General features: G+C 39.4%; 1 protein-coding gene across 8 annotated transcripts; it reads left to right on the plus strand.

The window, feature by feature from the left end:
- Nucleotides 1-22: 22 nt before the first annotated feature.
- MED15 (mediator complex subunit 15) lies at nt 23-27,758 on the plus strand. Of its 8 annotated transcripts, none has more exons than XR_014887071.1 (20): nt 24-208; nt 4,294-4,381; nt 5,516-5,567; nt 6,122-6,151; nt 7,055-7,270; nt 7,903-8,162; nt 8,899-9,255; nt 10,206-10,298; nt 15,139-15,258; nt 20,596-20,738; nt 21,015-21,142; nt 21,713-21,847; nt 22,192-22,255; nt 22,420-22,486; nt 22,892-23,052; nt 23,219-23,385; nt 24,243-24,341; nt 24,454-25,493; nt 26,071-26,117; nt 27,489-27,758. XR_014887071.1 is itself a non-coding variant. In XM_085238717.1 (18 exons), the coding sequence occupies exons 1-18, from the start codon at nt 141-143 to the stop codon at nt 24,588-24,590; spliced, it is 2,385 nt and encodes a 794-aa protein (XP_085094843.1). In that variant the 5' UTR covers nt 24-140; the 3' UTR covers nt 24,591-27,758. The 8 variants fall into 8 exon arrangements, 3 of the variants coding, with proteins under 3 accessions (XP_085094845.1, XP_085094843.1, XP_085094844.1); XR_014887070.1 differs by having other exon boundaries at nt 27,493-27,758; XR_014887068.1 differs by having other exon boundaries at nt 24,454-26,117.
- Nucleotides 27,759-27,959: the final 201 nt, after the last annotated feature.

Here is a 27,959-nt window from a genome sequence, read left to right on the forward strand (position 1 = left end):
TTCATTTCCCTCCGGCCTTAGCGCGCCGGAAGTGGCTGCGAGCAACTTCCGGGCTGCCGTGTGGGGGTGGGGAGCGGCGGCGAGTAGCGCGGCGCTGGGGTGGCGGTGAAGGCCGGCAGCAGGCGGGGAGTGCGGCGGCGATGGACGTGACCGGGCCCGAGACCGACTGGCGCAGCACCAACTTCCGGCAGAAGCTCGTCAGCCAGATGTGAGTGCGCGCCCCGGCCCGGGTGTTGGCTAGGCCGCGTCTCGGCCGCTGCCGGAGCGGCTCCGGCGCTTCCCGCTGCCCCGGGGTTGCCCGTGCTCGAATGGCCGCGGCTCGCTCGTCTCCGCGGATCCTTCGCGGGTCTCTGGCTCTGTCCGTGGTTGTTGCTGTCCCTGTGTGGGGCCTTCAGCACCGGCTCCTGCTCTGAGGTCGTGCGGGGGGAGCCGGCCCCCGTTTGGCTTCGCTTCTCCGATCCCCATTCCTTTTTGCCTTCCTCTTCCCCGGGCATAGCGGCTGCTTGGCCTGCTGGGGAGCCTCTGGTTTAGGGTTTCCACTTTGTGATGCTTAGTGCTGCCCAGTCTCACATGCTCTGTTCTATGAAAACCACCGTCGTTACCTTGTATCTGACTTGTAAACAGCAAAAACGAAATGAAAACGTCAGCGACTGAATCTATTGGCTGTTTGGTACGGGGGGGTCACTGCGGCAGTTCTAGACAAGTGTGTTCGTTGGTGTCTGCCTGATGTATAAAGGTTGCTTAAAAGAAATAAAGTTCAGCCTTCTTGGTTGTCCACTGAAGCAATCTCTTTACTTGAATGACTTTGCTGCTCTACCTGATACTCCTATTACAGAGAAGGTTCTTTTACCTCATGAAAGCTGGTTATCATAGAACTGAGAGTGCTTTTCAAATCCTTATCGTGAATGCTTGAAGAACTTTGAGTGTGCCTCGTGCCTTTTGAAGGCTCTGAAACATCCTGACTGATGTTTCAGAGTTAATTTTATGGTATTCGTGTCAGATATGATGTTTGCATGTCAAAGCTTTTTTGGTGTTCAGAGCTGATGTTTTACTGTCTAAACTCTGTGCAAGATAATTTATCATGTCAGGTGAATCTCTTGTGTTTTCGTCTTCTTTTGTACGTCTTCATCAACACAAACAAACATAACTGCCTTGCAGTGCCCTGCAACTTATAGGAAATGAATACGAATCAGCTGATACAAACCTTAATGCAACAAGCATTTGTTGTTTGTGTGTTTGCTCTGCAAATTGTGACTTTTTTTGTGAGCTGTAAGCAGCAATGATAAATGTTTGAATGGGAAGCATACAGTAAGAGACAGAGATTGAATAGGACAGTAGTGGAGAAAGTAGAATTAAGATTTCTTCTGTTTCCTTAAACACTTGCATATACACACAGGCATCTTTTTATGATCTGTGTACTTTTTGTTGTAATTGTATTGATGCAGCCTTTTTTTTCCCCAAAGGCTGTGTTCTGCAAGCAGAACTTCCTTGTACTCCACCCTGCTTTGTAGTAATACTTCTTATGATTTCATTCACTAGCTCATTTTGAGAGCAAGCAAATCTTTTTGGGATAAGCCTGCAGTGGTTGCAGTATTTGGTTGTTTTTTTTTTTAATCTTTAAAGTGTATTACTATGTGTTAGATATCTGAAAATAAATTTCATGTTGGTACTTAAAATAAAGCAAAGCTACCCCAGAAGTAGAGTTTATAATAGCTAGGTTTATTGAATGAGAAATAGAAGCAATATATTAACTAAAAAGACTTGAACTCTGTGTAGCAAGTTCCAGTTTTCTTCCATAAGTGTCCAGTGAAGCTTATGTAGTATTTGGAAGAAATGAGTCATCTGAAAGTTTTCTGAGCTTGTGAGAAGGTTGTTCATAACAGGCTTTTGTGTACGTATGTCTTCCAGTTCATTGTGCAAATGTAAGTGATAGGTGTTTGTCAACTTGATCTTAAAAGCGTGGAACGATTTGCATACTTTGTTTTGGGTGCCTCATTATAGCTGCTGAATGTGGAAGTCTTAATTTATTGTGATTTCGCCTGGATCTCCCTTCCAACTCTGAATGTTAAGATACATATAGGTAGATACAGAGACTTAGATATTTAGAATGACATTATATGAAGAGAAATTTCAGGGATGCTGTGTGCAGTCGGTATCTTAGTGAATGTACCTACGATCAGTGTGTATCATTTGGTTGTCATCACTTGAGAGAACACTGCATTTGACTTAAGTAACCCCATCCGATATTGGGTTGTTGTGTGACTGCAGGCCCAAGCAGTCCCACAGGACTCTTGTTGGATCCAGGAATGCCTCAGCACTTAGCTGGATTCTACTTTAACACTGCTGATCACACAGCCACACAAACCACTGTGATGGCATAACCTGGCAGGGGAGGCTCGTGGAGTTTTTGAAGCTGTGAAGGGGTTGATTCTGTGTGCGCCAGGAAGGTGATTTTCCTCACTGAAATACTGGAAAGAAGGATAAAGCTAGAAGTAAGTCTGTGCAGTCTGGATAGTCCTTTGCTTTCTCCTTTATAGCCAAAAGCAGCATGGTGCATGGCTGATTCTGACCCCAGATGTTTGGGAAACTGAGAAGGAATAACTGCATGCATCAGTTCAGGTTTGAACTGCTACAGATGAGCTCTAAGAGAAGGACCTGGGTGTCCTGCTGGACAGCAGGCTGGCTGTAAGCCAGTGGTGTGCCCTTTGTAGTGCTCTAGAGTGCAAAAAATAAATGGTAGACAGATATACATGTAAGAGTAGGTAAGTTATTTACTGTGGATTATTTTTTTTTTATGGTCCTAACACCACATTAGTCACTGTCTTTGTATTGTGGCCACTTATCTCTGTGTTACTTTCTTTACTTGCATTTGCATAACATTGTCTTTCTGCCTGCTCAGTTCATGGTGCTCTCAAAATAAGAGATGTTTTATAATGGGACTAACAAGTTAATGATGAGTCAGAGCATAGTGTGGACTTAAAGGAAGGAAGCCTTTCTGAAAGAGAAACTACTGAAAGAAGAAAGGCATAAATGAAGAACTGGATGCATTTTCTTCCACTGCAACAGTGTTCCTTTATGAGTTGTTCATTTTAAGGCTTGCTTGCCTATGAAAGAATAATTACTCTGCTTTATGCTCAGAGTCTGCTTCGTTTTAAGTAACCTTTATGTATAAAGAGCATTTTAGTGTCTGTCAGGCCACATGAGCAGGTTACCATGAGGGAGGCTTGTGCAGGTAGCTGTGCTTTACTGACTGATCTACTGTGTCTTGCAAAGAAATAGCTACACACTCCTAGCCTGCTGCTCTGCACGGTAAGAGTGTGAGTTGTGGCAACTGAAGCTCCTGCATTTTAAGGCTGTTGCATCTGCTCTGCTCACTTGTGTGAAGGGTTTACTGAGTTATTTCAGGAAGCTGAGCTAGGCCACTGCTCATACAAACACCAGCCTTGCTGCAAGGAATGTGGTCAGAATTCAGGGGAAGAAAACAGTAATCTATTTCAGGCTGGCTGAAACTTTCCCTACCTTGCATTTAGTGTAGGAAATTTGCTCATGCAGGAGCAGGTACTGAGAAATAGGTTGCTAAGCTATTAATTACAAGGTGAAAGTATTTCCTGGTAACTTGTTTGTGGAATATAGACCGTAGCTACTAGGCTGCTTTAAAACAGAACAGGTTTTACAGTGAGTGAGACATTTCCAAAAACAAATATGTCTGTAGGATTTGAATAGGGAGGGCTGTTCGCCTGTCTGAACTCCTGATTTTAGGACTTGTTTATCTCTGCGTTTTTTTTGCAGTGGAATTGCTTGCTTCTTTTTGATATACTGAGAATGCCCATTGTTCTCTACCATAGCAGAGAACATTTGTGTGGGGGATTTATTTCCTTTTCATCTTACACTTTTAATTTCTCATCCAAAGGGCAGACCTAGGTCCAGTTTACTAGAGGTTTGATGGCTGTGTGATTTAGGATTGTAGAGAACTGTAAGGTTGGGAGGAAGCTTTTTATGACCAATTCCCATCCATAAGGCCTTCTTATCTTACTGCTTCATCTGCAGCTGTCATGCTGATTGTCCCCTCCCTTCTCTGCACATCTGCCCTTCTCTGTCCTGATCAATGCTCCAACTCCTTGTTACTGCTCATTGCCTAAAAGCAGAAATATTCTACCAATCTTCTTCTAATTTTTCTACCTTATGTTTAGAAGAAGATAAAAAGCTACTGTACAGACCTTTCTAACTACAGGAATATTTTTTTAATGTCCTCAGTTAATGCCCAGCCTCATTTCTTCTCTTTTTCTTTTCCAGTGATGAAGCAATGAGGAAGGCTGGTGTTGCCCACAATAAGTCCAGCAAAGATATGGAGAGCCATGTGTTTATGAAGGCCAAAACAAGGGTAAAACTTCTCTGTTTGTTTTCAGAAGTTACTTGGTATGTCAGAATTTTGGAATGAACCACAGAAACAGCAAATGCAATGCAAGTTAAGAATTGGTCTCTGCTCAGAGTACCTAGTTATGAAGATTTTGGGTTTATGTGTGTTCCTCTTAATCATTTTACATCTTGTGGGTGCTGCAAAGTGGATTTCAAGCCAAGGGACTTGCTGAGACTGCAGCATTGAATGCATATATGGGATTGTGCTTGATTAAATTCTTATGGAGTGAATTGCATAGAAGTTTCTTTATCTGCAATGTAGCACTATCCATAATAACCAGTTTGGTGATGGAGAGGGACTAAGATATCAATGAAAAGGATGCGTTAGGAGTAAGACAAGAAGTTGTTCTGTGGTCTGTGTGGAAATCTGGTTATCGTGTGCAATTCTAGACTCTACCCAAATGCGTAAGCTTCTTTCCTGGAGTTCTGTTACAAGACATTGGATTACTGTCTTCAAACATGATGTGTTTGAGGTGGAACTTGCGATGTTGAAAGTTTTGTGATGCTTATGTCACAAGTTTATTCCTGCTAATAGCCTCTCTGACCCTGGAAGTGTCATCTCAGCACTGTGACAGATTCTTCTGTGCGGTTTGCAGCACGCTCATAAATGGCTGCAAAGGCTGTTTGTCCTTTTGCTTCTGGCAATTTTTCTGGATGTTAGGTTTTAAATATAATAGCTTGCTTGCTTTTGTAATATTAACAGCATAAAATAGGTCTTGTAATGTAATTGTGACAAAGGACTAAAGTGAATCAGTATGCCACATGAGCAAGTTCAATACTTAAGAAAAGGACTAGAATGGATGGAATATGGATGTATTGGTATACAATCAAATACACATATTGTGATCCTATTAATGTGGCTATCATGGATATTATTTCCATTGAATTTTGTGGTTTTGAGCCTTTTTGTTCCATTAACCTTCTGTGAAAGCATTCCCACTTAGCTCATGAAGGTTAGCCCTTGCAAATGAACTATTCTGAAAAGCTCACAGACCTTTTAAAGTAAAATTTGTTAATGCTGAGGGCAAATACTAAAGGGCTATAATGTCATGGTTGTCTGTTTCTGTATCCTGTGCTAAAATATACTTTTTGCCTTTAGGAGGAATATCTTTCTCTTGTGGCCAGACTTATTATCCATTTTCGAGATATCCGTAAGTAATCTTTTCTTTTTTCCCAGTGAAAGCTTATTAGAGGCATGAGAAATAACAGTAGATTTCAGGATTTATGTGTGGTTCTATGTGTGACTCATCACAAATTGCTTCAAAACTTTCCTCGGTAATATGCATGCTGAATTTTTAAATACTGTTTCTTTTACAGCATCCATACATAATTTAAGAGCCTTTGAGAAACAATTGCAACTTTTGCACCCCCCTTTTAATTTTTCCCGTATTTTTTCTTTTTTTTTTTCAGTGTTTATGTAGTGTTCTGATTACCAGATTTGGTTAATTTAATGTGTTTTGTTTAATTTGATTACAAAGATGTTTTTTTGTTTGTTTGTTTTTCCCAGTCTGCTTGTTACAGCTTTGATAGAGCTGTCTGGGATTATGGATAAATGGTTTGGGAATAGGTATAACTACAGTAGACAGTGGTTTTTAAAAAGTGGTGTGGGTGTGGGTGTGTGTTTCTTAAGGAGAGTATATCTGAAGTGCCAAATCTTGTGTGTGACAAGATTAACAGATGTAATTAGTGTATTTTTCTTTTGCAGACAATAAGAAATCTCAAGCCTCAGTCAGTGGTAAGAGATCTTTTTCTTCTTTCCTTTTTTTCCTTTCCTAAATTGAACAACTCAAAAACTGGGGCTTTTATGTACTGAGAAGGTGATGAATTTCCTAGCTGGAGGATGGAAAGGTACCACAATAGCTTCTTGTGTCTTCTGCCTCTGTGGTAACTCTTAAAGCACTTATACTAGGAACTTAATGTAATGTTCCTAGTAATGAAGTAAACAGGTATATCATTATTATCCCCCTGTAGGCTGACTGTGCGATGGCTGGGATTATTCAGCATCTCCACTAGACAGTTCAAAATTGTTTGATAATTATTCTAAGGAAGAGAGTGTATTGCATTCTGTACCTGATCAATACTACTTTGGCACCTCATGTTCTATTTTGCCTTTTTGAATTACTTTGACTTCACTTTTCTTCATGCCCAGGATTGGGATTGAATAAATTCAGTGCCTTTCAAGAGAATTATCACAATGTATAAAACCAAAACGTTGTGATGGGGACTAGGGGAAGTGCTCTACAAAGTACTTTCTCTGGTTTAAGCACTGCTCCTCAGGAGGAGGAGGTTAATTGAATCCATAGTTGGAACTTTGTTCTTGGTGTTTGAGATTATGAGTTATTTACCCTCACGGGGCTTTGCTGGCATCCTGTTGACTTGAATAAACATGCAGAGGTGGCTAAAGAATTCCCTTGTCTGATATATTTAGAATCTATTTGGAACTTTGCAAATCTGAAGCACTTTAAATAATCTTCGCTCTGTTTAGAGAGAGGTAAAAACCTGTGAGAAGCTTCCTGCAGTCTTGCAGTGAGAGTTAGGGTCTGGATCTAGTTTGAAGCCAGAGAATGGGTACTGAAAAACTGAATTTGAGGGAAGCAGTTGCTGGCTGGCTGCATATTGGTAATTATTTTCTTTGTAGATCCAATGAATGCCCTGCAGAATTTAACTGGGGGTCCCCCAGCAGGGGCGCCTGGAATGACCATTGCTTCCCGAGCTCAAGGAGCACCAATGAGTGGGATGGGTGGCCTTGGCCCAATGGGGCAACAAATGAGTCTCCCAGGACAACAACAGCCTCCTGGAAGCACGGGAATGGCCCCTCATGGTATGCCTGGTGTCTCAACAGCTACTCAGCAGAGTAAGTATTCACTCTGTTTCAGTCACTGAAACTGTTGTGTTGATCTTTCAGTAAATAACTCTTCTCCACAAGGATAAGGTGCTGAAGGAATTTCATACTTCTGGTTATACCTTCTGCAGGAAGAGTTGATTTCAAATAATTCTATCTACTGGGGTAAATGTCTTTCTTAGCATAGTGAGGGAGAGTCTGTCTCTTCTGTGAGTAAATGCTTTTTCCATCCTCCAGGGTATCAATTGCAGAACTTTGTTCTATGGAACCCACTTTTTTGTGGCTACTGTGCTTTCTGTTAGTGACCTCTGTGCATGTTTTCATTAAGAACTTTTACTTCTCAGAGAATTCCGTGGGTCCCATTGTGGTCCTTCCAGGAGATCTTTTAGCCACACAACTTCTGCACGTTTTTACACTCTGATTTGGTTGCTGACTCGGTAGAGGCAGCAAGCTGTAGAGGTAGTTAGGAAGGAGCATTGTTGATTCTGCTGTTAATGTACCTTCTCCGTTTGAGGATGCAAAATTATATGCTGAGTATCTGCATACTTCAGAGTTATCTTTGATTATTGTGAAATTGTACAGTGTAACTGTCTCTTGTCTTGTTTGGGTTTCATGTTTTTAAGTACAGTCTACCACCTTTTTAGCCCAACTTCAGCTTCAGCAGATAGCTCAGCAGCAACAGCAGCAGCAGCAACAATTCCAGCAGCAACAGGTGGCTTTGCAGCAACAGCAGTTCCAGGCCCAGCAATCAGCCATGCAACAACAATTTCAGGTGCAGCAGCAGCAGGCAGCAGCAGCTGCAGCAGCCCAACAGCAGCAGCAGCAACAGCAGCAGTTGCAAGCCGTCCAGCAGCAGCAACACATGTTGAAACTGCAGATGCAGCAGCAGCAAAACCAGCAGCAGGTGAAGACAAAACAATTAAAATGGCAATTGAGTTGATCTGTGATGAGTTACAAGTCATGTGAAGCTTAGCTTGCACGAAGTACTGATTGTCAGCTCTTCCCATTATTAACACAATTCCACTTTGGAATTTCCACATATTGCATCCCAGAGGAAAGACTTAACAATATAGGTTTTTGGTTGCTTTCTTCTGTTATAGCAATAGAGAATTAAAGCTCTTTGTCTCTTTCTCCTCATAAACATCAGGACAGTGTTTCATTCTGACAAGAACGAAGATGTGGGAAAGAACTAAAAGCACTTGTGAATTGCACATTGCTACTTTAAAAAGTGTGTACTGAGAATTTATATGCATCATCCTTAGGCGGAAAAACAGAAGAGAAAAACTTCAGCTGTCATGCTTCTGTGCAGTTCTTGTAAATGTTGTTGCTGATGTAGCCTGGTTACATTCAAGAAGTGTTTCTAAGCCCATTTTTACAGAAGAAGCTGATGGACTTTAACTTTGCCTTTGAAAACTATTTTAGTGTATTTAGGCAGGCTTGTAATAGTGAAACCCACAGGTCATGTGCACTGTGTAGAGTTGAGATATCTGAAAAGTGAATGGACAAAAGAGCTGGATATACAGGCTTGAAAATGTGGCCTGACATGTTAGGATTCTGTTTGCTGTTGGTTTACTCTGTAAAAATAAGGCTGCTATTGCACTGCTGGAGGCTTTACCATCCTGGCTTTTCCTGCTTTTCAGATGCAGCAGCAACAGCAGCAGCAGCAACTACAGCGGATTGCCCAAATGCAACAGCTGCAAGCAGCACAGGCTATGCAGGTACAACAGCAGCAGCAACAGCAGCAGCAACAGCAGCAACAAATACCACAGCAACAACTACAGCAGCAGCCACCTCAACAAGTAATGCAACAGCAGATGCAACAGATGCAGCAGCAGCAACAGCAACAACAGGTTGCTCAGGCACAGCAATCTCAGCTTCCACCACAATCCCAGCCTCAACCCCAGCCCATGGTATCTCAGGCACAGGCAATCTCTGGACAAATTCCTGGTCAGGTTATGCCTGTTACTCTCACGCCACAGCAGTTAAAAGCAATGCAGGTAAGGCTCGTGACCAGCTTATTGTGGGTTCGTTATGATCTGCTAGAGAAGTAAAAAATAAAAATAAAAAAATTTGTTAATAACAGCATGGGAAAAAGAATAGCTTATTAAGAGATCTGTAGTTAGATTATGAGTGTGGTCAGCAGAAAATAAGATTTTTTTGGTCAACAAAGAGTAGGAATTTTTGAATTATGAAAGCTACTTATCAATCTGATGCTTTAAAAATAATTTCCTCTGTAATTCTGGTTCAAGAGAAATCACTGCGATGATGATTAGTGTTCTTGAACTTGAGCAAGTGCTTTGAGATGCCTTGTGCATGTGATTGGGGCCAGCGCTGGCTCTTTAGCATGCTGATTTTGCTTCTGCTGCTGTGTTTAGATGATTTAGCCAAAGTTTAAGGTACTGGTAGTTTCTGCTTTGAAGATGATTACTGTGAACATCTTACTACTTCATCTTAGAAGCTGAGTAATCCTGTTAATGTTGCAATTTCTCAAACTGTTGCATTAGTCAGCTGTTTTTGAGCTCCTACCAAACCAAGTGAAGCTACGAGTAGTTAGATGTTGTGTGCATCCCTCACAATGAATGTATAAATAGTTGAAATGCTGATCATTAGTATGTGCTTAAAATAGTATTATTGAGAGAGATCAACATCTGTATGTTTGCCAGAAAGCTGGAATATCTAGTATTATCATAGGAAGGCCTTATAGTACAGAGAAGAAGTTGCAAGAAGTCATAGTGTGGGTACGCAGCCTATGACAAGGTTGTTCCAAATGTTAGATGCATGGAAACTTATTTCTGTGTTCAAAAACAGTTCTAGAAGTAGGAGCATGAAGCTGAAGTCTTGTATCCAAAACAAACCTTTTTTATAAGTATACTCAATGCAACTGAAAGAGAAGTATCATACCCTAATCAGATACGCATTTACTTTGTTCTGTCTTCTTATACTGAAGGTAAGAGCACAACTGGTCCAGCAGCAGCACGCAGCAGCAGCAGCAGTGCAAGCAGCTCAGGCTCAAGCTGCTCAGATGGGAGCATCAGCGCAGGTAAGGGCCCTGGAGCCAGTATCTCCAGTAACAGGCTTGTAGCAAGTGCATGCTGAAGATGAGCATGGAGATGGGTTTCTGGTGGCTTTCTGATGAGGTTTAATCGGTCTTCCCTATATAAAGGAAGTATGGGCTTTTATGCTGTTTTCCTTTTGCCTGGACTCAGAGGCAGGATTTCGTTGACAACCTCTCTATGCATGCTCTCTGTCCTTGGTAGGTAAGATCGTTGCCTGTAGTTACACAGGAATGCACAACAGCAAGGTGGCCTACTGTGCCCACACTGCAGTCTGACTCTTGGTTCCTGGAGTGCATCACCTCTCTTTTTGTTATCCTTTCCCAGGAAACTTCCTTGTTGTCTAAACTGATTTCTGTACTGTGAATCTTTGCCTGCTCTCTTAACTCACATGTGTTCCACTTTCCATCTCCATGTACCAACCATAAAAAGTAGTATAGACAATGAAATCTTTCCACACTCCCCTTTCATTCCTTTCATCTTCCATACTTCTTCTGAGTGAAATGGACTGTAGATATAGATACTCTTTTTCTGGATGTGGATTGTCAAGGAAAAAACTAGCATGTGTCATGAGTGCAGAGTTACATTAAAAAAAAAAAAAAGTGCTGGGTGAAAGCTTATTGTCTAACAAACTTTTTTTTTTAAACCTACGATACACTTGTAGCCCCAGTAATTGTTCCTTGATGTGTATCTGGTGTGAAGGAAACATGGGGGAGAAAAACTGGGAGTGACTTGAGCTGATCCTCTCATTCCATTTTCCCCAAGAATGTGCAATAGTCTTTCATGTTTTGCCTCTGTAGTGTTTCATGTTGAGTCATTTTACAGACATGGGTAAGTACAGTTCTCACCACTTTGTATGTGAAGAGGCTGAGGCAGACAAATGAGAAGAGGCTGGCCAGGATTAATGCCTGGGAATACAAAAAGATCTCTGCCATTTCATGTATTGCACCAATTTTCCTTCATCACACAAGACGTGTTTTAGACTCAGTAAGATCTTTAGAAGTTTTTTTACGTGAACAGAGGGATAACAATTGGATCTTGAATGTTCATCTCATAAACTTGTATCAGGAGCAGTGTTTTGTACATTATCCTAACTCTCATGTGGCCCATGTACTTGTGGGTGGCTAAGTTCTGTTTCTGGTCCTTTTACTTTTGTCAGTGTAACACAGGATATAAAAGCTGAGCAGTGGTAAGTACAATTGGTGCAGTATTGGCAATAATGTAGAATTCTTCTTCTAAAGTTAAAATACATATTAAAACATTTTTTTATTTCTTAAATAATTTCCAGGTGAGAGCTTCAGGGACTTAGGGTGACTAAAAGGAGACACTGACTTGTTTTTTCCTTTCTACTAACTTAATGGTGCTTTTTCCAACCCCTAACCAGGTGGATTGTGCTTATGTAGAGTCAACTTAATTCTTGCCCTACTTAGTGAAATTGTATGCCAGTGGCTTAACAGCACGGTGCATTTGAAAAGTTTTGGGTAAAGAAATGGTTGACAGCTGTTTTTGCATTGTGGCTTTACTCAGACATGTAGCAACCTCAGGGATTGCTCATTATCACAGATGGAGTTCACAAAACTGTGAAAAACTGCTGTGAAGTCCAATGATTAACTGGTTTCTTATACTTGTGTAACTATTTTCTGTGTATAGTGTTTTCTTTCAAGGTTGTGGACAATACTGCAGTACAGTTTTGATGTTGACTGTCTGGTTACATTTTCTTTGATTTATGGGAAGTTTCTTTTGAGAAAAGATTTTTCTTTGTATTTAGTCTGTTTTTCATTAGCAGCACAATTAATCTGCCTAGATTTCCTTATTTGGTTCTGGGAAGCTTTTGTTATAAACAAACCTATCCTAATACTTGCTTGTTACACTTAAGCTTGGTCTCTAGACGCTTTTGGTCTGGGAATTTGGGTTGATGTGCCTGTGTTTTTCCTTTTCTGTAAAGTTTCTGATAAGCTTTCCTGTGTAAAATAAAAGCAAGCCTAAATTCAAATGCGGATCCATGTTAAGCTATGAAATTCTTCTCTGAAGTCATAATGATTGTTCAGGTGAATTCTGTTCCACTTGGATGTCCAGTCCTTGCGAGTGTGTAACTCACACAGATAAGCAAAACAGTGTCCTAGTGACCACAAAGTGCTACACAAGTGCTTGGAGTACCAAGAGAAACTCCGTAGTGAACTGGAGTTAAGTATTAATGAAGTTTAAATTACTGTTCTCCTGCATGTACTTCAGATGCTCAGAATGCAAAGTATCTGTTGTTGATCATCTGAAAATCAGGCCTGGCCTGTCTTTAGTAGAGTAATAGTGGCACAGTACTTATATATTCTTATCAGAATCTGTGTATTTAAGGAATTTGGATCCCCTGGATTTTAGATGCAAGAAAACAACAAGTTCAGGATTCTAATTGTTGTATTCCACCTCAACATTTTTATCAAACAGCACACTTAGCATCTTACAGGAGAGAGATACTTTATTCCTCTGCTCTCTGGTTTTGTGGGGTAAAATTCTCAAAATAAATTGATTTATCTCGATTTCAGCTGTGGAGAAAGATTTGCCTTCACTTTAAATCTTTCTCAGAAGTACCTGAACACTTCTGGTTGCCTTCCTTTTTTAGGCTGATGAGCTCTTTCATTGATATATTGCTTTGCATAAAACAAACATGATCTTTTGAAATCTCCCAATTACATCGAAGAGTGGCAGGTTTCATAAATGTAAATCAGCTGGAAGAACGGGAAAAATAAATTACTTTTGCTAAGACTGGAATTGGTGTCATTTATATTTATATATACACTTCCTTTCCAAAGCACACATTAAAAAAAAAAAATAAAAGTAAGTACATGTGTACACATGTTCATTCAACCATGATACAGCAGCTGAAAGTCTTTGATTCAGAGTTGGTCCTGCTGGTGTTCAATGGTTTGCCAGACAACCAAACTATGAATAAACTGCTAATTACTGTGACCTGGGAGAAAGTAATCTAAATCTGCACACTTTGGTGGTGTGGCATGAGAAACGGGACCAAGGTGGGACATCTGAGTCACCAAAACATCCCTGGGATTTCACACACTCCAGAGATCCGTGTGCATTCACAAGGGTCTGAGATGGGATGATTGTGCCTGGAAGGATTTTATCTTTTTTTTTTTCCCCAGCAATTTTCTTTTCTTTTTTTTTTTCTTTTTTTTTTTCTTTTTTTTTTTTGTTAGGGTTTTGTTGCTTCACCAGCTCTCATGTTGATAAAGTAGCTCTTCACTGTACTTTGTAGCATCCACCTGTGCTTTGTGCCAGTGCTGGGTTGTTGTGTTTGCTTGTGGTGGCTGTTGCATGCTGTGTGTGTACATGTGCATGTGTGTGTGATGTCTGAAGCACTCTCATTTGTTTCTCTTTTGAAATCCTGTCTCTGACCATCCCTCTGTGCCTGGATGGAAGGTGACTGCATTGCGCTGTTGTGAACTAACAGTTGTGCTGAATTTGACACTTACTTTCTTTCAGTTTTCTTTCCTTTTTCAGTTCTTGCTACGTTGTATTTAATTTTATTTATTTTTTAACAATTGTAAGCACATGCATTCTCTGACTCTCTAGACGTGTCGCTGGCTGCTTCAGTCCATTTACATGGAACACTAAGCAAGAATGCCCTGAGTCATTCACTGAAATGAGACTTCTTTAAGTCCTAGGTTAGTTAGTGCCTGTTAGTTAGTGCCTTGGTAATGTATACACTGGAAAAAAAGTGGTCCAGATAACCTCACTGTAGATCTTAAAAGTATAAACAGTCCAAGTTACCTGAATGCTAACTCAAAAATAAGCTATATTTCCCATAAATGTTTATTTCACTTTAGCTCAGAACATATCTGGTGTGATACTAAGTAATGGAAGGCTATACAGTTATATATAATCTGTGTTTTGCAGACTGATGGGTCTGAAAGGCACTTCTAGATGTTGCAGAGTAGTGTGTGCCTAATGCTATTTTAGAATACAAATCTAATGCTCACTTTAATCATTTAAGATAAATGCTGATACTTCAGGGTGTGCTCAGTCTGTACAACTGAAGAATCAAATAGTGCAAGAATGATCTTGAGGCAGATGTGGGTTCATAAGAGAAAATCCTAGTGTAGCCTGATAGTACAGGAGTGGGTATCTGTCCAAATGCTGGAAATTACAAGGATGTATTTCATTCATTCTATGAGATACAAAAGGAAGGAAATAGCTTCTTCAAGTGCATGTCTTTTTTGTTGTTTTGTAGTGTTACAGAATCATAGGTTGCTCTGAAATTTTGCTAACTGTAGGTCAGCTCGTTGGAGCATTGCTGTTGGCTGTGGCTCCTGAACTGTCTGCTGTATTATTTGACAGTGGAAAGTGGCAAATGCAAATACTGCTAAATCCTCTGAGACCACAGTGAGGGAAAGTACATCAGAAACCTATGATGTTGGAGAGGCAAAGAAGCTCATATGGAGTGCTTTTGGCAGCAGTCTTAGAGCACTTATTTACAATAATTGTAGAAATTCAAGCCGTCAGGCAAGATTTGGGAAAAACTCTTCCTGCAGATGGTAGTGTTCTCAATCCTTCACCTACAAATCTGACCCTACGTATCAGCGCTTTCAGGGTATCTTAGAAAGAATCTAATGAATTCTAAAAGGGATAGAAGGGATGTAAAAAGAAGCTTGATTTATTAGCTAGCGTCTTAGGCTAACCGTTAGAGAACAGCTCACTAACCTGCCCTTCATGCTCCCCCTCCCCCTAATTCCTGGAGGTTGCATGTGCTTCTCATCCTGCCAGTGCACTGCATTTCTTGTTTTGCGATTACTTTTGTCTGTTGTCCCTCTGTCCTCAAAGATGATCACCGCACCTATGGCCCGAGGTGGGATGCAAATAAGACCACGGTTCCCGCCTACCACCGCAGTGTCTGCTACACCGCCAAGCTCCATTCCTATGGGCGGACAGCAAATGCCACAGGTATTTACTGAGTCAAAGCACGTTGTGTCAGGTATTGCACAAAGCGTTGGATGTGTGATTGTATAGAGCTTGCTTTCAAGCAAGGGGAAGTTCACCTTTTTGTGGAACGGTAACTTGGTGGTGTCAGGGTATTGGGCTGTTGAGCTTTTTCACGGATCCTTTTTCATTTCAAACAGCAGGTTTTCTGAGGGTGTGGGATATCAAAGTGGTTCCAAGAGGCATAGATCTTTCTTATAACGCTTACAACTTTTTAATGTAGCTGTTTCAAGTCAACAAATTAGAACTATTAAATTTCTGTTTAATCTTTGTCCATACTCCACAATGAGTTTGCATTTAGGAGAGTCTCCAGAAGTGTTGCAATGTACCGTAACGCACTGGCTGAGTTGTGTCCAGGACCTTAGTTGTCATGTATTTGTGCTCTTTACAAGTGCCTCTTGCATTAATAATAACCTTAGCTCATTTCAGTTTGAATATCAACTTGGCATGTAATCAAGGTGTAAGAAAAATTGAGTTCTCTTCCTTCACAGTTGCGAAGGAGAAGCTACCAGAAGGGCTCCACTTGTATGAGAGAACCTGTGTAGGCAGGTGGGCAGCATCTAGCCAGGTGTTGCTGAAGATGCTTGAGGTCAGAGTACTGCATTTGCCTGGTGCAGGTTCTGGTCTTCTAAAGACCCCACAGCCATGATTTGCAAGCAAAGTCCGTCATTTGAGGGGAGCAAAAGTGGGGAAAACTAGAAAGAAAGAGAACTGAGTTCTTACTAGTATGTCATAAAATGAGGCACTGCTCAGCTGAACTCTGCAGTTTGCTCAACTCTGTCTAATTGGTGCTGGTTTACATATACATCATATTATAGTGGTGGAAGAATGTTCAACTGCATTTTTAAACTCTGGTGTTTGTGAACCTAATGTCTTGTTTTCCTAGATATTAATTTTTAAATTTAATACCAGGTGTGTAGTTTTACTTAACGCTATTGCATTTTGCTTGTAGGTTTAATGAAGGTTCCTTCATTTTTGCATTTTTGTTTCCTTTGCAATCTTTTCTGGGGGATGTGGAGCATTGGAAACTGCTTCTTATTGCTGCTGCATCAGGTCTAGTAGGCACAGCCTTTTTTTGTCGTTAGTTTGCTAAGGTAGTTACAATGACCAGAAAGATGGTGCAGGAGGGTACACCTGTCATTTCTGGTTTCAGATGTGCAATCATTTCAGTGCAGGTAACTTTATGTTAACTGAAATAAAACCCAGGCATAGCTTTTGAATCAAAGGAAAATTTGCTAAGAGCTTAATTTGCTGTAGCAGTTTAGATTGTGTGAGACAATCATTTTTGGACTGACCTGAGGGGGCTTCTGTTAGATACTTAAGTGTTAGATTGGCTTATATTCACTTCTAGCTTTAGTATTCAGTGCCATAGTGCTTTATTGCTGTCATGTCTATGTTTATGGAGGGGCTTTGATTTCCAAGTGACTGTGGAAAATGATATAGAAAATTGAACAACTAAAGAAGACAGAAGAAGAAAGGAAATCTGTTTATGAAAGTAGGTTATAAACACGTGGTAGAATGGGCAAGTGAGTAATTGTTGGGAAAAGCTGCTCTCACATATCATATCATTTGACAGCTCTGAATCAGTGTGAATCTCTAGTATTCAGTGCCAAAACACTTTGCTCTAGTTCCAGGTGAATTAACATTTGGTACTGTTGTCATTTACACCTTAGTTTTGTAAAATGCTTAAGCAATAGTGTCTGCTGGATATGCTGTCGTTACCATGTCATTAGAGCCCTTGCAGCTGTTCACAGTAGGAGTAAATGGCTGTAGCATACATCTGGTTATTAGTCACTCAGAATCTAAAGAGTCTGTCACCTCTGACTACAATTCAAAAAATCGCTTTAGACTCCGTACAGATGGTTCTAAATGTCCTCTCATTTTGGAAAAGAATCTTGGTGTTATCTGGAATCTCTTTCAACAAAAGAGCCAGATGTTATATCACTGTTTTGTGACTATTTGTTTTCATTCCATTGACAAGTTTTTTCTGTCCTTTTATCATAAAGCTCAGTTAATTCTGCAGTGGTTTCTTTTTTATTGTTGTCTGGTTGCTGGTTTCTTTTGCTATTAGTCTCCTTCAGCAAAAGAATATACTCACTGATATGGCATTACGTTCCACTACCTCCTGGTCTTTCAGCATGCCAGAGAATTAGAAGTGATTTTTTTTTCTTATCTGAAGTTTGTTTTTCCCTGAATAGATACTAAACATTAACTACAGTCAGTATTAACAGCACTTCCTGAATAACTAAGAAAATTTTTTTATACAAATATGGAAGATTAATTTATCTAATTACCAAAGCAAAAGCTATTGTATTAATCCCAATCTTTCTCCTGTGTTTCTAGTGTCAAAACTTTCAAGTTCTCCCTACAGATCTGTTGCATTCTGCATTAGCATGGGCTTCATGATTGATGCAGATATCTTCAGCAGAATACAGAACCTAGGAAAAAAAAGTAAAGCATTTAAATAAAGCAAGGGATGTTGGCCTGACTCAGAATATGGAAACCTTTATCTGAATTCCTTTGGAGCTCTGCAGTGGTTTCATTTTGTCACAAAAATGCAACATAGTGGTGAGCTTTTAAACCCAGTTTGCAACAATGGAGGCATGGCTGTACTTACTGGCTTAACATTGAAACTGTAAGTACAGTAGTGGAAATGCTTTCTGGAGTTTTTCTTTAAATTAAATGTTTCTGTTCTTCCTCATTATTACCCATCACTTCCTTGCTGCAGTCTCCTTTTCCTTGCTGGATTCTGCATATTGTATTAGCTTATTTCTGAGAGCTTCTGAGAAACTCACTGGCCCTGTCTGATGCTGTTCCTTGCCCAAGACTCAGTTAATTGGAGATGGTCCTCATAGCTAAGTTCATCTTCCAGTATGATGTACTCTAAATATTAAGAATAGCTTTGATTTAGTGGATATTATTAAGTGAAAGCTTCAGTTGTGCAAGCCTAAATATATTCTGGACAAGGCTTCATAACACTATGGTTTCATATAGTGTTCAGGTAACTGCAGAGTTACTTGGTGCTCAGTGGGCTGTAGTATCTGCCCTTGAGTATGCTTTTGGATGCATAAAATCTCATCCTACTGTGAAAAAATGCAAAATTGCATTATCTTATATATGTTGGAAATGAGGGGTACACAAGCTGTCTAGTAACCATGGTTTAACTCTTGAGTTAAATGAGGAGCTAAATGAGTTAATTGGGTCTAGACCTCCAGAAGGAAGTTCTCTGCCTCCCCTCTCTGAAGTGATTATGTATCAAATGAACTGCTTTCAAAGAATCATAAGGAAGTTTGGCATTGCATACTTCTGAGTCAGTTGCTGAAAAGGTTTTATGTAATATTAGGCTCTGAAATGAAGCTAGCAGAGAGCAAACTTACTGCAAGAAGGAAAGCTGTTTGCCTATGGTTATACTTAATGAGGAGAGATAATACTATTAAACAGATAACAACACTAATTCATTTTATGCTTATGTGCATAATGTAGTATGCTACTTATTTTCTTTGCTTTTCTGCATTTGTAATTTAATGTGAAGGGATCTCGACGTAGCAATAGACACAGAAGCTTAAATCTGGGTAAAAACCTTAATGCAGCCTTTCTTCTTCCTTCCTAAAACACAAAGATTTAACTTCTCAAAAGTAATTTTATGTAACCAGCCTCAGACACGTTAAAAAGGCCTGTTTTTCAGGGAGTGCTGAACCACTTAGAAGTGGTCGTAGTTTGGCTCCACAAAAATGGGTGCAACATCTGTAGGGTAAGTTCTAAATCTTACTGTTTAGAAGAAAGTCAGGAATTGTTTTTTGGGGTGTTCATACTAACTTCCACGTGATGTTGAGGTGGTTGATTTCTGTGAGAGCTGGACTGCTTTTCCAATTGCAGAGGAGACACAGGTTGTTAAAAAAAATCTTGTTGTGGATTTTTCAGTTTGGTAGAAGAGATTCAGAACGTAATGGAGTGACTGAAGATTTTTTTTTTTTTTCCTTTAAGTAAAAACAGTAGTATTTCAGGCTGCATTTGTTTTTAAACTGATTTCATGGATAATGAATTAGCATCTTCAAGTTCATTAGTTTTATATTTGCACCCAAGTGAGGTTTGCTTTGGCTTGTAATGTATTTACTTTCTTGCATAGCTGTAATGTGGTATTCCAAGAAGGCATATTGTGTCATATTCAGCATCCTCTGAAAGTGGGTGATTAAGATGGATAGTTAACAAACGAGTGAAGGACAACACCAAACTTGCAGTGTCCATGAAGTGTTGGGCTGGTAGGGACCTATGTTTAAAGATGGTTTATACTGATGGAATGATTTGTTGATTCATAAAGGTGCTAATTGTTAACTCAGGTATTCTGTAAGTCACTGAATAGGCTAATTAAACACATCATCTTATATGTGTAGCCTAAGGCCATAGAACTCTGCACTTGTCTTAAACAAATGTGCTCATATAATATCTGCATTACTGTACCATACTCCTGGTCATAATAAAGGGTTTGGGTTTTTTTAGATGGTTTTAAGTGATGAAAGGGAAAAATGGCTGTGAAATGTGCACAGGTGGGAGATTGCTCTAATTTGAACACCTTCTGGCTATAGTACTTTATAGTGTGCAGAATAAACTTCATTGTTATCTGGAGTTTGGTGCTGTTCTGAAAATTTCTTATTTGTCTTTTTGTCCTTTAGGCATACCTCATCTTTCTCCAAAGGTCAGAAAGCTGCTTCACTTTTTTCCACCCAGCCATTCAGTTTATACTGTTTCTCTCTCCACTCTGATTTGCAAAGCTGTATGAGACATGCTGGTGGTTTGGTTTACTTAATTGTTTTTCTTCTTTCAACATGAAGAAAACGAGTTGAGAAGCTACAGTTAAATCTGACAGACCTTTGAAGTCTATAATCAAAATTCAAATGCAAAGTTGTTTTTTTTTTTAATGATTGCTATTTCAAGTTAGAACTCTTTCCCCCCCCGCTTTTCTTTACCCTAGTTTGAATAAAGCACAGGTTTTTCAGGTGGCACTTCTGACACTTTAATTGCAGCATGTTGTTTGGGAAATGAAAAACAGTCATTGCACAGTTGTCCAAATTGCGTGCAGTTTTAATTGTTATTTCTGCTAAAGTTAATAGGAAGTACTGCCATAAAGGCCTCAACAGTGATACAGATGGAACTGTTTCATTATGGAGAAGAACAGGAAACTAACATTTTCATTTCTTATAGGGCTGAGGATATGCTTCTCTCCATAGTTAAAGCCTGTTAGTTAGGTTCCCATTGCATTCTCCCTTTTGTTGTTGTTGACCTTATTCTTTTTCCACATTTCAGGTCAGTCAGAACAGCATTACCATGATGTCATCCCCATCTCCTGTCCAGCAAGCTCAGACACCCCAGTCAATGCCTCCACCACCACAGCCACAGCCATCTCCTCAACCAGGCCAACCAAATTCTCAGCCAAACTCAAATGTCAGGTGAGCTGGACTGTAACTTCTGAAGGTTTTCAGAAGCATTTGACATACCTTACACTGTTTCCATTGAAGTGTATAAATTTTAATGTGAACTTTGTGAGAGTGTAGGGGGCATTATGCCAAATACACTCTGAAAACCCCATGTATAAGAAATCCATAGCAAATCTACTACTGGAGCTCCAAATTGCTATAGCAACACTTACTGAAAGTGTATGTTTGCAGGCTGATCATGCTTCCTTGTCAGACTCTGGCAGATTTGTTTTTATTCTTATTTTTCAGCTCTGGCCCAGCTCCATCACCCAGCAGCTTTCTCCCCAGTCCATCTCCACAGCCATCCCAGAGCCCAGCAGCTGCACGAACACCTCAGAACTTTAGTGTCCCATCCCCAGGTCCTTTAAACACTCCAGGTGAACATGAGATCTATATCACAGACCATGAATTGGGGTATATTTTGATAACGGATTTCCTAGGAATTATTCCAGTTATTATTTAGTATGACATAAATATTAAACAGCTCTGCTGAACAGCTAGCATTACGAATAGTAGGCATGTTGTATGCATCACGGTGCTCTTCTCTGTCCCACTTGTAAAAAGCAATTTCTGATTCTGTGAGTTAACATGCTGACTCTACCAGTGTTGTATGTTCTGCAGTTTATAAAGTGCGGGCTGAAGGAAAACTGCAGCAAGTTCTGTGTACTGATTTAATGTTTAATGTACCAGAGTGAGGCAAAATGAGAATCTATGAAATGAAAGTATGAAATCTTTGGACTTTCTCAGGAGGAAAAAAAAAAAAAAGTAGTAATAAATGGGAATTGCTGCACTGTCCACAGAGCATGTTGTTATTTCTGCAAAAAGCTTAGAGGACTGGACAGGTACTGAAGCTGTGGAGTGCATCATGAACTATGGTTTGGGAGGTTGCCACATTTCAGATCTGGATTCTCTTATCCATGCAACATGCAGTCTTTACTTCTTGCTAGGAAACCCAAACTCTGTCATGAGTCCAGCCAGTTCTAGCCAGTCAGAGGAACAACAATATCTGGAGAAACTCAAACAGCTATCAAAATACATTGAGCCACTCCGGAGGATGATCAATAAAATCGATAAAAATGAAGGTGAGTTTCGTTTCATGCATTTCTTTGTCAGCTCTCTCTTATAATGGAAGAAACAGTACATCACCTTTTTATGATGGTTTCTTTTCCAGTCACAGCTAACTCTTTTACTAGGAAGAGTGGGTAAAATCCTTAAATTCCTATCAGTTTTCCTTCATATTTGATGTTTTTGGGATATGTTCTGATAGCTTATGCAGTGGGTATTCTTAAACACTAGACAAAAGATCTATCTCACTATTTTCTTCAATGTTTGCTAATATTTTCTCTTTTAACAGCATCATATGTTTCTGTCTGCAAGTATGGTAGTTGTCCCCATAGTCAATGTTTGTCTCTTGATATTTTTTCAGATAGAAAGAAGGACCTGAGTAAAATGAAGAGTCTTTTGGATATCCTGACTGACCCTTCAAAACGGTAACTTGTCATTTTCAGTGGATAAAAGTTCCCTACTTATTCCAGAAAGTTTTTGTTTAGCATCTGGCCATGTTGGCACTGAAGTTGCTCTTGGGGCTCAGGTAGCAGAAACACTTGAGCTGAGTTGCCCCTTTTGTGGTGATGAACTTTGTCTTCTTCTGCAGATGCCCTCTGAAGACACTGCAGAAATGCGAAATTGCACTGGAGAAGCTAAAGAATGATATGGCTGTGGTATGTAATGCTTTGCTTAATAAAAGATAAGCAATCAATTCAAAAAATCTTATTTAATAACTTTTTGTGTTGCTTGTTGCTTATGCTGTTATGAATTCAGTTGAGGTTGGACAAAATAAGAAAACAGGAAAAAAAACAGACAAGCTCTTCATATAAATCACCTTGCATGCATCTTTTAATGGAGCTTTCAAATTCTTGTGTTTTGAGCAAATATTAGAGTAATTCTTTCTATGAACTTCTGCAGCTGATTTCAGGAGAAAGCTGCAGACTTATTTAATATTACTGTATGCAGTTTTGAGAATTCTTTGCATTTTGTGCATTGAAAGTTTACTGCTGTAAAGTTTTGCAGAATGTTTTTACTTTTGGTGATAATTAAGAGAAAAGGTGGGGCTTTTGTGTTTTTAGCCTACTCCACCACCTCCCCCAGTGCCTCCCACCAAACAGCAGTACTTGTGTCAGCCACTTTTGGATGCTGTCTTGGCCAACATCCGGTCACCAGTCTTCAACCATTCCCTTTACCGCACCTTTATGCCAGCTATGACTGCCATTCATGGTCCACCAATCACGTATGTATCATTAACTAACTGCTTCTTTATTCCAACTGTTGAAAGAATGGAGATGGGTTAATGGCAAGATGTGAGTTGTACCTTTTCATGCCTGTAAAATGTTTGGCAAATGTAGTGTTGGCATAACATTTTCACCTGGTTCTATTGTGAACTGTATTTTACATAGGGCCCCAGTTATCTCCTCTCGAAAACGAAAGTATGAAGAGGATGACAGACAGACTATACCAAATGTGTTACAAGGGGAAGTTGCAAGATTAAATCCTAAATTCCTGGTGAACCTGGACCCCTCCCATTGCAGTAATAATGGCACAGTTCATCTCATTTGCAAACTAGGTAAGAAGAAACTGAGGACTGAATTCAGAACTTAGGGTTTTTTTTCTGCTGGCTGAGTCTTGAATCTTACCGACCTGTGACTTCTGCATGAAGTCTGTAATAATCAGTGTCACAGAACAGCTTAATCATGACATTTCTGTACAGCCTGCCTTAGGTTACCACCTGGAAATTTCATTCACAGTTGACCAATCCTTTACTCACTCTGAGGCTGTAACCATTAATCTCATTGAGTGTGTAGAAAATACTTGTTGCTAGCAACCTTCTTGATACCTGATATGTGAGACTTATTCCAACATCTAGGATAGAGCTGGAAAAATGGTGAGTTAATTTTTTGAAGGGTCTATCAATTTGTACTAACCATGACTGATGATTATATATGTTTGAAAAAGGAATTCAGACCACATCTTCCTTGTTCCTTCTCAGCTGAATGAGCAGAAAGTGTTGTAGTCTTACTTTCCAGATGGGAATCCAAGCAAAGCAGATTCTTTTTCATCCCCTTTATTTGGGAAATCTGAACTGTTCTCATCTTGAACATCTCGAGCTACTACAGGAGGCACCTAATCAATCCTCTAAAATGAGATGTCATAATGAATCTTAATGAATGCCAGCTGATGAAATGATTGGCAATGTGCAGAATTGCTTAAGAGATAGATCTGTCTTTGCCAGGCTGTCCTTCCAATAAGTGAAATTCCAAGCAACGAGATTTCCATTTTTGTTTTAAAACAGTACACCCCTTGGCTTCTTCCTGGGGTTGAGGCTAGAAACCGAGCTGAATTACATATGAAAAGAATGTCCATATAGGAAAAAAAAAAAAAAAAAAAGGCTTTATTCTGATGGAAAATGTGCTTGCATTCTAGATGACAAGAATCTTCCAAATGTCCCACCACTACAGCTCAGCGTTCCAGCGGACTATCCAGATCAGAGCCCTTTGTGGATAAAAAACCCTAGGCAGTATGGTATGAGGATTCTAGCATGGTATTTGGGGGCATGTGTGTATAGTAATATCGGGGAAATGTGAACATCTAATGTAATTTTTTTATAAATAACTATTACTTTTTTTCTTCCCAGCAGCCAATCCCTTCTTGCAGTCAGTGTATCGATACATGACTTCAAAACTGTTGCAGCTTCCAGACAAGCATTCAGTCACGGCACTCTTAAACACCTGGGCACAAAGTATTCGTCAAGCCTGCCTCTCTGCTGCGTAATATGTCACTTTCTAAATCATGAAGCAAGAAATCAAGTCTCAACAGCTGGCCTTTTCCACATACCATTTCTAAAGTCATAGGCATTTTGGGGAGGTTACTTCAGAAGAAAGAAGCCTTACATTTTTTTGTTTCTAGGTGTCAGGTTCTGTAGAGGACCTGATAATAGTTCTAGATTTCATGCTTTTTATCTTCTGCCTCTGTGGACTTCTGTCAGCATTTTCAAATATGCAGAATGTGTATATATGGTTCTCGAGACTGTATTAGGAGTTTTTATCGTCTTCTTAGAGAAGAAATTATTTGTGGACTTCCATCAGGGAGTCTCGTTGGTGAAAGAGGAAGCAGGGAGAGAATGCCCTAATGTACTTCAAAGTTTGCTGAGTGCCAGTATTCCTTTCACACTGTATGTTTTGTGACCTGATACTCCCCCAGAAATAAAAAAAACTGCAAGTAGAACATGCTTGCAAACTTCCTAGTGTTTGCAGGAATCTTTTGTCTATCAGCTTTGCCCTGCCCAGGGTTGGGATAAATTATGGTCTTTCTGGATATTCTCAAATGTGTGAGATGAATCAGGATAATTATATTGGTGGGGGGAAATACTAAACAGAAGGAAAAAAATATTTTCTAGCTTATTTTAAATGATACTTTGTATAAACAGGTTTTGGTTAGCATGGACCACAGTTTTCTTGTTCCGAAAGTGCAGCAGTTAGAGGAGATATTAATGTGCACAATGACTTCCCATATAAGTAAATGTGTGTGTAGAAGTGGTGGTGAAACAACAGTTTAAAGCTGTAGTACCACAGATCAATCCAGCAGGCTTGTAACCATGTCTTCTTTACTAATGGAATAGTCAGTCTGAGGCATCTGACTTGGTTGGAGGAGTTGATGCAGTTTAGTTGCTACATGGTGAGTTTTGTTTTCTTTTGCTTCCTTTTTAAGAGAAAAGGACAAAAAAAGTAAAAGCCAACAAAAAACCACACCACACAGCTCAGTAGCAGATCTGACAACTATTATTTTGTGCCTTGAGCAAAATACAGAGCACACAGGTTGGTTGTCAGCTGCTGTATTGCTGTGCACTTCCAATGAAAACACTTGCCATGAATAATGAAATTTGTTTTCTTTTTCCCCATTCTCATAGTTTGTTTGCTCTTATTTTCTTAGTGCAGAAACAAATTCAGGTTTCAGATGTTCCAGTTATATCCTATTTTATCTCCCTGTGTTGTGCAGCAAATCTTAAAGAGCAGCTGCACTTTCTCACAGTAGCGCCAAGAAATTGCATTGACCTTCGTAAATGTGTGATGTCGTTGGTTTTAGTATCTTTTTCAGTGTGGGTACTTAGTAACCACTAACTGAGGCAGCAGAATGCTATCGGTATTGTGTACATGAACTAATGCATTATCTGTTTGTTTCTATTGTAATAAATTTATTATTATTCCTGTGTTGGATGCTAACATTATACTACTCTTCCCATGTTGATCCTCAGATACCAGTTCTGTTGCATCCCTTGGATGATGGTTACTTTGTTCTAGGGTAAGTGAAAACTCACACACTTTGAGGGTTAGGAGAAATCAAAATGGCTTTTCATTTCAAGCAGCACCATCTTTATGCTCCTCATAGTAAATTACTTGAAAGACCTGAGCAAGAGGTTAGTGATTATGTCTGCAAGAGAAGATGCAGCTTTTTAACCAGTACTGTTACATGGCTGCTTCTTAGAGCAAAAGAACCAGTGGCATTAATACAGTTCTGCTGGACGGATGTTTTCATCACAAAAACTTTGGATGCTTATTGAAATACATAATTGACATAATCCAAGAAATGAGGATGGAGCTGTTTGGTTTTTTTTTCTTCTGTACTTTTTTTTAAGCATTGCTAGGGTCTAAAGTTGCAACACGAATGACATTTCTGAATTTATTTAAAATCTATCTGGAGATAGATGCAAAGCACACTATGAATGTCCTTCAGTTTTCCAGTATTTCCTTTGTGCAGTGTGGCTTTACTTCAAACAAGATATAATGAGGTGTTAGACTTAGTGTGGTGTAGGCATTCTAGCATACTGCAGCATCTCAATTAAGAAATAAATACTGAAAACAGAAAATAAATCATGTGCCTGCAGCATGTCAAATTAATAGCTGGATATTAACAAATAGTTTGTTTTGATGGGCAAATGATCGTAAAGTGTTTCTGAATCTTGTTAAATATAAAAACACTATTCCCAAATTCTTGGAAAGATGCACCAATAAATTAATGTTAATGTTTGGGAACTTTATGAACTATCAGGGGCACTGTGAATACAAAAAACACGTTATGAAAAATTCAGGGATTCCTGCCTTTTAGAATAACAGATATGTTGTGAAATGAAAAATACAGAAATCTGATCCTCTCATTTCTTCAATAAATAGCATACAAAAACAGTCATAATCAGCTTTTAATTGAAATGAGATGCTAATAAGAACTGAGGAATTTATCATAAAACTACAGCATTAAATGTTCAAAGCAGTCATAAGCAAGATGAATAATAAGTTTTGACTTCTAAGTACTGTTTGAAGGTGGTTTGTGTTTTGTTTTTCATTTCAGTGGTGGCAAAACATTTTTGTAATGGGCACTGGAGCGGCAATCAAACTGATAGCTAAATAAATCTTACTGTAATTGCCTGAAACCATTTCCTTTTAGCTCAGTACCTTTCTTAAATTAAGAGTTTCTGTCCTACTGATGAGCTCCTTTGATTATTTGATGGAATGTCTTACCTGGCTTTTGGTTGGCACTGAAGTGGTTGGGCATAAACAAGAGAGAGTTTTTGAAATTAGTGGTCTTTTTGCATGGATTCAGCTGAGGGAGTGACAGGGCATTATTCTTCTTTTTAAATTCTTATTCTGAAATGTCTTTCCCTTAATTCTCTTTGAGCCAGGTGATCTCACAAGGTTATTCTTCAAGCAGTCCTACTTCTAAAGGAAGAATATTGGAGGACAGAGACGAGTTCAAATCATGCAAGAAAAAAATATTATTTTTTATAGGATTTTTCAAACTAGAGTGAACTTTGTGGTAAACAACTGATTCTATTATGTAGGTGCTGTTTCTGTTCTTCAGGTACTCACTGTTTTCTAGGAGCTTTCCTGATAGGCAGTTTTGGCAAGCATGTACCTGTATTACTGAATAAAAATGTTTGTACATGTATATTTTTGTTACTTTGCTGAAGAAACAAAGCAGTGATTGTGATGTAGCCCTAACTTAGTTTGGAGAACAAACTTAATGAATGCTACGGTTGAGGTATCTAAATGTGTGCAGGTTATTTTGAAGATAGAGTCCTCCACACTACAGCATGGAATAAGTTGAATTATAGATCTGGATAACATAGTAAGTTCATAGAACCCCTCA

Source organism: Meleagris gallopavo, chromosome 17 (genome assembly GCF_905368555.1).
Source record: "Meleagris gallopavo chromosome 17, MGAL_WU_HG_1.1, whole genome shotgun sequence".
Lineage (NCBI taxonomy): Eukaryota > Metazoa > Chordata > Aves > Galliformes > Phasianidae > Meleagris > Meleagris gallopavo.

Excerpts from the sequence above, each read along its gene's own strand:
- MED15 (XM_085238717.1), top strand. The coding sequence starts at position 141 with ATGGACGTGACCGGGCCCGAGACCGACTGGCGCAGCACCAACTTCCGG. Across the intron at positions 6,152-7,054 it reads ATCTCAAGCCTCAGTCAGTG|ATCCAATGAATGCCCTGCAG; the intron begins GTAAGAGATCTT and ends TTTTCTTTGTAG. Across the intron at positions 23,053-23,218 it reads ATTCATGGTCCACCAATCAC|GGCCCCAGTTATCTCCTCTC; the intron begins GTATGTATCATT and ends TATTTTACATAG.